Source organism: Falco punctatus (genome assembly GCF_963210335.1).
Source record: "Falco punctatus genome assembly, chromosome: 2".
In the NCBI taxonomy this organism is placed as follows: Eukaryota; Metazoa; Chordata; class Aves; order Falconiformes; family Falconidae; genus Falco; species Falco punctatus.
The window spans coordinates 75,119,839-75,128,617 of NC_137581.1; the positions used below are offsets into that span (position 1 = coordinate 75,119,839).

Sequence of the window (8,779 nt, forward strand, 5' to 3'; positions counted from 1 at the left end):
AAACCCGATGGGGAGGACGAGGCCCCCCGATCCGTTTGGGGTGCGGAGCGGCGGCGGGTCCGACCTTTTAAGAAGGAAAGGTCCCAGCCTTTTAAGAAGGAAAATTACCGGGCCCTGGGAGGCGGAAGGCAGACGAGCGATGCCGGCGTTTTCCTCGTTTTCGCTCCAGCACCGCGGCCCCCGGGGCGGCCACCCCCCGGCCTGCCTGGCCCGGCTGGTCCCGTTCCCTCTCGGCGGGCCGGGCCCTGCCGGGAGCCGGCGGCCGGGGGAAAGGCGCGGGGGCTTAATTAGTTGTGTTCGTTGTTGCCCTGTTTTATGTGGCTCCAACAATGAGCCGTATAGAGCCATCCGTCAGAGGCAGGCTTCCTGCTGCCGCCTCGCCGCTTCCCGACCATGAAATAAATGCAAAGTTTGCACAGACGTGTCCCCCCCTCCCCGTCCCGCTGCTCACCTCCAGGGCTCGGCCCCAGCTACCCCCGCCTTACTCCCTCCATCCCCAGGGTGTGGGGAGGGGGTGTTCCCCCCGCCTCCCTCCGGCCGGACTCCGCAGCCCCCCAAGCAGGTGCGGGAGCTGAGGGCCAGGGCGGCCCGGCCGGCCGGGGGAGCCGGGGGCACGTCCCGGGTGGCCGGACCGGGGGCCGCCCGGGCGGCAGCGGGACACACGTCGGACCGCGAGCGGCAGCGGGCCCGGCTGTCGCTGGGACAGATTTTCCTAATTGACCTGTTACGGATCATCCCCGCAACCGTTGGGAAACACATTTCCACGCTTCACTTCTTAACGTTTTAAATACATATTTAACGGATGGTTGAGGCTTGCCGGGCCAGCTGGGAAACACACGGGTGTAAAAATAATACAACAAAGGCAAAGGGGCCGGGGGGATTTAGCCCGGCGGGAGGAAGCCCCGACCCTGTTGCACGGAGCCGCCGGGGTGAGGGGGCTTGACGGGAGCCGGCGCGGCGCGGAGGGAGGCGGGAGGCATTTCCGAAGGTCATTTTTTTTTTTTTGTTAATGTCATTTCTTCTTTCTTTCTCTCCCCGCTCCTGCCCCGGTTTTGCCGGAGGGTTGGATGGGGGTAGGTTCTGGTGGCCGCTCCGGCTTCTCTCGGTCACTGCGGAGCCGGCCCGGCGATCCCCGGCGGGGAAATCCGCTCGTGGGGAACGGAGCGGCCGCAATCCCTTTTTTCCTCCCTTGCCGTCTCCCCTTGCTGCACTTAACGGGGGTAAAACGACCGGGCTGGGAGCAGGAGGGGGCACCCGGCGGGGGAAGCTCGCCGGCCGCCCGGTGTGTGTGGCTGGGCCGGGGCCGAGCGCTTCCCGGCGGGGAGGGACGGGACGGAACACAGGGAAACACCGACGTACCGGCGGGAGCCGGGCAGCGCGGCCTCCCTGAAGGCGTTGCGGCGGCGGGGCTAGGGGCTGTTTGGTCCCGTCCCCGTCCCCGTCCCGTCCCGCCCCCCCAACAGCTGTTCCCGGCGCTGTCATTGTTGCATTTTATTATGGATTTGACAAAAGTCCCTCCCCCCCACCGCGCCCCCCCGCCGGGCTCCCCGCGCCGCGGCCGGCCGTCGTCCCCCCGCCCGCCCGCCCCATCGAGCCGGACCGGCCCCGGTGACATCAGCCGCCCCCCCCCGCGCCCCCCCCCCCCCCGCCGCCGCCGCCGATTGGCGCAGCCCCCCTCCCGCCCGGTGACATCGTTCCTCCCCGGCGCGGCTATAAAGCCGCCGCCGCCGCCGCCGCAAGGTGCGCGCTGCTGCCGTGCTCGCCCGTCTCGGCGCGCCGCTCCCCACGGCCGCCCCGCGCACGGTAAGTGCCCCCCGCGCCCGCGCCCCCCGGCGCGGCACCCCGCTAGCCCCCGGCCCGGCGGAGACGCGCGGAGGGAGGGATGGGACGGGGCGAGATGGGATGGGATGCGATGGGATGGGATGGGAGGCGCGGCGAGGCGCCCCCCGCCTCGAGGGCGCCCCGCGGCTGGCGGGGAGGGGAGGGTGGGCAGCGCGGCCTGCCCCGCCGAGGGCGTCTCTCCGCGGCCCCGCGGAGCGGGATCGCCGACGTGGCGGGCGGGCGGCGGCGGCGCCCCGCCAAGTTTCCGCGGGCGCTGACTCGAGGCCGCCTGCGGGCTCTTTCCCCTCCCCGCAGGCAGCCCGGTGCGCGCCGCCTTCCCGCCCGCCGGGCCATGGACTCGGACGCCAGCCTGGTCTCCAGCCGCCCGTCCTCCCCGGAGCCCGATGACCTCTTCCTCACGGCCAGGAATAAAGGCAGCGGCGGGGGCTTCACGGGCGGCACCGTGTCCAGCTCCACGCAGAGTGACTCCCCGCCGGAGCTGAGCGCCGAGCTGCGCAGCGCCATGAGCGCTGCAGGGGTGGTGGTGGTGGACAAGTTGGGCTTCAAGTCCTCGTCGTCCTCCTCCTCCTCGTCCTCCTCCTCCTCCTCCAAGAAGGACAAGAAGCAGATGACGGAGCCGGAGCTGCAGCAGCTGCGGCTGAAGATCAACAGCCGGGAGCGCAAGCGGATGCACGACCTGAACATCGCCATGGACGGGCTGCGGGAGGTGATGCCCTACGCCCACGGCCCGTCGGTGCGCAAGCTCTCCAAGATCGCCACGCTGCTCCTGGCGCGCAACTATATCCTCATGCTCACCAACTCCCTGGAGGAGATGAAGCGCCTGGTCAGCGAGATCTACGGCGGGCACCACGCTGGCTTCCACCCCGCCGCCTGCCCCGGCGGCATGGGTGCCCACTCCGCCCCGCTGCCCGGCCACCCGGGCCACCCCGCCTCACACCCCGTACACCACCCCATCCTGCCCCCCGCCGCCGTCTCCAGCGCCTCCCTGCCCGGCTCCGGCCTCTCGGCCGTCAGCTCCATCCGCCCCCCCCACGGGCTCCTCAAGTCGCCCTCGGCTGCCGCCGCCGCCGCCGCCGCCCCGCTGGGCAGCGGCTTCCAGCACTGGGGGGGGATGCCCTGCCCCTGCAGCATGTGCCAGGTGTCGGCCCCGCCACACCACCACGTCTCCGGCATGGGCACCGCCAGCCTCCCCAGATTAGCCACCGACACCAAATGAGCCCCTCGGCGGGGCCGCCCCGCCGCGCCCCGCGCCGCTCCGCCACCTTCAGGACCTACAAACGCGCCCCTCCGGCGGCAGCCCCCCTCCCCCCACCCCGGCCCCGCTCCCGGGGCCGTCGGAGGGGCGGCGGGAGCGGATGGAGCCCGGCCCGGGGTCTGCCCAAACGGCGGGGACAAGCACCCCGACACAAGAAAATGCCCGTGCATCTTGTTTATTTTTCATTTTACGTTGTTGTCGGTGACTTCGTTAGGAGGGGAAAATAGCCCTAGGCTCGTCGCGAATGGAGGACCCAAAACTGCAGAGGGGCTTCTGCTCGTTTGTTTGTTTGTTTGCCCCCCTCCCCCTCTCCCGCTTTCGTTTCTACACGTAGAGCCTCCGGAGCCGTTCCTGGGTCACGTCCCGCCCCGGAAAGCCCATCCCCGGGACGTTCGGCCGCCGCTCCGGTAGGTCCGCGAGCAGGCGGGGAGCAGCGGCCCTCCGGCTGGAAGCGTAGCCGGGCAAGGCGGCTTCTTTCCCCCGCTCCCCCGCCCGCCGGCGGTTCCGCCGGTTTTCTTTCTGGTTCGGGATTTGTAAATATACCGTCTGACGATAACGATGCAAGTCCGCTCTGCCTGAGCTTTCCGTCCGTGCACTTGTACTGTGTAAGCCTCATGAGTGAATAAGGGGTCGGTTTGCCTTGATTTCGTTGGTTTGGGTTCTTGGGGTTTCTTGGGTTTGTTTCTTGGGTTGTTTTTTTTTTAAGCCTATAACACGTGGTTTTTTGTTTGGGTTTTTTTGGTTTTTTTTTTTCGTTCCTGCCACCTTTAACAAAGTTTGAACTCGTTAATGCTCTTTCTGTGTAGGAACTTTCACACTGTCCGTGTTGCAATACTGAGAACTTGGGCTTGTTTCTGAAATAACAACTTTTCTTATCGCTGCCCCTTGCAGAGATTTTATCATCCGTTTATTTTTGTAAAAAAAAAAAAAAAAAAAAAAAAAAGTTAAAAAAGAAAAAAGTTGCTAAATAATATTTATTACTTGTTTGGTTGCAAAAAAAAAAAGTGATCCACTGTTGAGATTTTAAATAAAAAAAAAAAAAAAAAAAGCATTTTAAAGAAATGACCTTTTTCTCTTCCTTGCTGTTCCGAGGCAAGCGGGGAGGCGGAGGCGGGTGCCGGGTGCGGGGCGGCGGCGGGACAGCCGGCGGGTCACCGGCCGCAACGCGGGGAAGGGACGGGAATATTCTAGGCGCATCCTTGCCTTTTCCTTAAGTTTCTTGTTAGTTTGCTTCGCCGGCTAATCGAAACCGTTTGGTTTGGGGTTTGTTTTGGTTTTTTCCCTTCATTTGTTTCTCGCAGCGCAAGGGCGGCAAGGAAAGAAACAACTGTTCCTGGGTTCGTAATGTGACAATTTTTGTCTTCTGAACCCAGCGCTTGGCAAGAGCTAAATATTAAGTCGGGGAAAGGAAACATTAAACTTGGCGGTGAGGTGTTTGCTCACTGTAGTCGCTTCTGCGCAGTTGACCTTCAGCCAAAAACCACGCAAATGAAAATCCACTGAAAGGAAAATTATGTGGGGACAGTCGAGACAGTCTTCCCCCCACCACCACCCCGAAGGTGATAGTATCTCTCGCCCGTGTGTATTTGTAGCAGACCTGTACTCAGGTGTTTGGGCAGGAAATACTTCGCCCTCCCGCAGACCCCAGGGAAAGGGCTGTCTTCACGCACCTAGGGTGCGGGCGCGGAGCAGCCTGTGGCTTCCCCTTTTCCCTCAAGGAGAAGGGGAACAGCCCAAGCGAATCCCAGTTTGGGGTTTTTTTGAGGAAAAGGAGGCCGGCAGCCCCCGGCGGCGGAGGCTGCCCCCGGGGGGGCCGGGCCGAGCCGCGGGGCTCCCCGGGCGCGGTTCCCACGGTCCCGCCGCCCGCCGCCCCGGGGGGCCGCTCCCGCCCGGCACCGCGCTCCGGGTGGGCAGGGGGACCGCAAGCCCCCCAGCCTTGCCCAAGCAAATCCTTGCTCATCTCTCTCTAGACCGAAAAAAACCTAGACAGCTATTTAGAATAACTAGCTAGCTACATACGCGTAAATACAAAACAGTATATATATATATAATTTTTTAAAAATATATATAACAGGCCAGGGAGGAATTTTGGGCTCACAGACACTCGCGGGGTTATGAAAGCGAGTCCGGCCCCGGGGGACCGTGGTTTTTTACGGTGTAAAGCGAAGCGGTTTGCAGGCGGCCGGGGCGGGCTGGGGTCCCCGCGGGGTGCGAACCGGTCCCGGCGCGACAGCCCCCTCAGGCTCCTGCCTGGCCGGTTTGCTCCTTCCTTCTGCGGCTCGCTCCACGCCAATCCTTTCAGGGGAGGGAAGAGGGGCTGGGAAAGGAGTGCCCCCCACCTCAGCATCCCCCCAGCAAAGACGAAAAATAGCCCTCCTCCTTCTCCAGAGATACCCAGACCAATCCCGCCCCGGCCCCTGGAGAGAAGCTCCCCTTCCCAGCACCCTCAGTACCGATTTTAGCAAACAAAACCCGTTTAACACCGGGAGGAACGAAGCCCCGGGGACCAACGCCGAGCATCCCACTGATGGCCCAAGTGCCTTCTCCACCAGGAGAGCTGGCCAGGACGCCGGGGGCCAGGCAGGCTCCGGCGCTGCCCTTCGCTCTAAGGCCGCCTTAGGGTGCTAGCTCTGTGGCGGCCCGCGGCTTTGAAGGCGATCCTCGTGGCACAAGACCCTCCGCTTCTGCCTCCGCCGGCGGGGGAGCAAAAAGTCGCGCAAAACAGGGGGCTGGCAGCCAGGTATCTGCCAGCGGCTTGGGACGGTCCCCACGACGGCCGCCCTTCTGCCAGGCTGCGCTGCACGCCGAAGGCCAGGCTGGCCCGGAGAAGGGACAGAGACCACCCCGGTCCCCGCCAGAGCAGGCTGCTCCTCCACCGAGCCCGAGGCGGCCCGGGGATGCTGGGGAGCTCCCGTCAGCCCAGCCCCGGCTAAGGGTGTTGCCCCTCTCCCCCGGTTTTGTTGCTGGACCCCCGCTACCTGTGCCCTGCATCCCCTGCCCCAGACCTGCCGTCGTTGCTTCTCCCCACCCCCAGCTGTAGGGAGGCCGCAATAAGCAGAGCAGCTTTCCCAATTAGCAGGGCTCCGGCGAGGGAGTGCTGCTGCGGAAGAAGGGCAGGAGCAGGTGAGAATTAGAGGGAGCATCATTAGGAGCTGTTCTTTGTCTCTATTAAAGGCAATAATTAGCACCCTGACAGATGCAAAAGTCGGCAGCGGCCAGAAGCTGGCAAATCCTGCTCGTCTGCCTTCCCGACCGCGCTCCCCCACCCAGAGGGGCCCTTTCCCGTCGCTAACAGGTGGCCCCGGGGAGTCCCGACGGGCAGCGCCGCCCCGGCGGGGAGGGCAGTCCGTGCGGATCCGGTTCTTTTGCGGGGGTATTTCGGCCCCGGCGGGCCCCGCGGTGGCAAAAGCAGCGAGGACAGCGCCCCTCCCCCTCCCCCCCGGAGCCCCCTGCCCGCCCGCTGCCACTCAGGCTGGGGCTGAGCACCCCCACGGCAGCGGAGGGAGCCCCGCGGCCGGGCCGGGCCGCCAGCTGTGCTCCCCCGGCCCCCTCCTCCTGGGCTACCTGCAAATGAAATTAGGAGCCGGGCCGGGCCCCCGACGCCCTCCCGCCTGCCTGGTTCCCCATATGCTCCCCTGCACCAGGGAGTGCCCCGCAGCGCTCCCCCGATCGCGTTGCCGCAGTGGAGCCGCGGCTCCGGGCAGATAGGGTTACGGGGCGGGGGGAGCCCATATGCTCAGCGCCCACCGGCGGGGCTGCCGCGGGTCACCTGTGTCCCCAGCCGGGCTGGGAGCCCGAGGACCCGCGTTGCTCCCCCCTGAGCTGGAGCGGCCACCCTAATTTTCAGGTTCCCACCCTGCTGATCCCCGTTCCTCTGAATCCAGCCTTGTTTTCCATGCAAGCTGGCAGGGCAGACCCCTCCGTCTTTTTTAGGCTGCCTCAGGTCTCTAGCGACTTGCCGTGACAGGAGGAGGGAGCCCCTGCCCACGTAATCCATGGTCCCACTCGCGCCCTTGCCCACCCCTTTCCTTTCCCCTTCCCCAACCTCCTCCCCACGTTCTCCTTCTCTTCCCGAGTTCTCCCTTCCACCACCACCCCCCATCCCCACCCCTGCCCCCCCAGGCACAGCACAGGCAGCGGGGAAAGGGGCAGCCAGGGCTCGGCAGCACATTTAAGGCATGAACAGCAGTGCCTCAGGGAAGCCAGGGGAACAGAAAGGTTGGCCATGCCAGGGCACCCAGGCAGCTCCTCCACCTTTATGGGTCCCCCCGCCGTTCTTGTCTCGTTTCAACAGGGGATTTCTTCAGCCTCTGCCTGGCAGGTTTTAAGCCAAGTCACCCAAAATCTGCTGTGAAACCCTAATGGTGGCATGCTGCTCCCTCCAGGCCCGCAGCTTCTGCGAGGCACGTGTGCCTCTCCCGCAAGGGGGGTACCAGGGGACCAGCTCTGCTGGCTGGCGATTTGGTCCTGTGGGATGGGATCTGTCAGTCCCCTGCATGGGCCTGCAGGATCCCTTCCTTTTCACTTGAATGAATGTTTGGAATGAATATCCAAATCCGTCTCAACATTTTTCCAAATATCAGTCTTTCACAGAAAGAAGTGGTTCTTTTGTATCTACAAATCTCCCCCCAGTAATACAAACTAGGGCCCGCTCAGAGCAGGAGCCATGGGCAGGGTGAGGTATGCAAGCACAGGTTACACGCATCTAGTTATAAGTTGGATACAGAAAATCCTGTTTTTTCCCCCTTGAAAACCACAGTATTCTGGGGCCAAACTCGCCCTGGATGCCACTGCGATCTCCCCATGCCAGAGTCAGGGTGCTGGTTGCGAGGCGTGGTAACTGGGGCATAGTTCCAGAGACAAGAGTTGGGATCCTGTTCCCCTTGTTGGAAAATGGGTTGTTTTTACACTTCCGCAGGTGAGAGACTGGTGTCCCATGTATCCTGACAGCCTGCAAACTGTCTGAGTGATTCTCTAGAGGATAGGACAGAGGTGTGACAGGAGCTGAACAGCCCTCACTTGGTGCTGCAAGATGGTGCTTGCAGCATAGCTCCAATTTCCCTGTGTTGGAGTGATGTTTCCATCTCTGCATGGGATGGGGACCTCCGGAACTGTGACTTGATGTTACCCAGATTATTTCTGAATGCTCAGGCATTTTTCAATGTGCAGATGAGGGCCAGATTTTCAGAAGAGTTACCAGCATCTCTGCAAATGCTCAGCACCCATAACCCAGCCCCACACTTCTGAAAACCTGGTTGCCCATGTAGGGGGTTGAGATGGGAAGGGAGGTCTTCCAAACCTGGCTTCCAGCCATGAAAGCTGGCCCTTTCCAAACTTCCAGCCCACGTGGGTGTGGGTTAAAGAAAAGCCTTGGCCACATTGCAGCCTGCCAACCCTCTGGGGACCACAGGGGCAGCAAACCATAATTTGCCACTACAGACATTTAATAATATTTAAATATTTTTATTAAGAATGGTTAAGGCGAGACAGGAATTGTAACAACAGCAACAGGGCCATGCAAGTGTGCCAGCTCCACCTCTGCAGAAGGGCATGAAGTACTGCTGGGTCAGCCTTCGAAAGTCCAACGTGCTCCCATCTCACTGCCCTCTCCTTGGGTGGTGCTTCTGAAGGCGAGAGCGGTTTCTCACACACACACACAGACACACACAGACACACACAGAC

At 62.8% G+C, this 8,779-nt stretch overlaps 1 protein-coding gene across 1 annotated transcript; it reads left to right on the forward strand.

The window, feature by feature from the left end:
• The first annotated feature begins 1,656 nt into the window (after nt 1-1,656).
• On the forward strand, nt 1,657-8,738 carry OLIG2 (oligodendrocyte transcription factor 2). Its single transcript, XM_080374733.1, has 2 exons — nt 1,657-1,803; nt 2,137-8,738. The coding sequence occupies exon 2, from the start codon at nt 2,174-2,176 to the stop codon at nt 3,056-3,058; it is 885 nt and encodes a 294-aa protein (XP_080230859.1). The 5' UTR covers nt 1,657-1,803; nt 2,137-2,173; the 3' UTR covers nt 3,059-8,738.
• Nucleotides 8,739-8,779: the final 41 nt, after the last annotated feature.

Excerpts from the sequence above, each read along its gene's own strand:
- OLIG2 (XM_080374733.1), top strand. The coding sequence starts at position 2,174 with ATGGACTCGGACGCCAGCCTGGTCTCCAGCCGCCCGTCCTCCCCGGAG.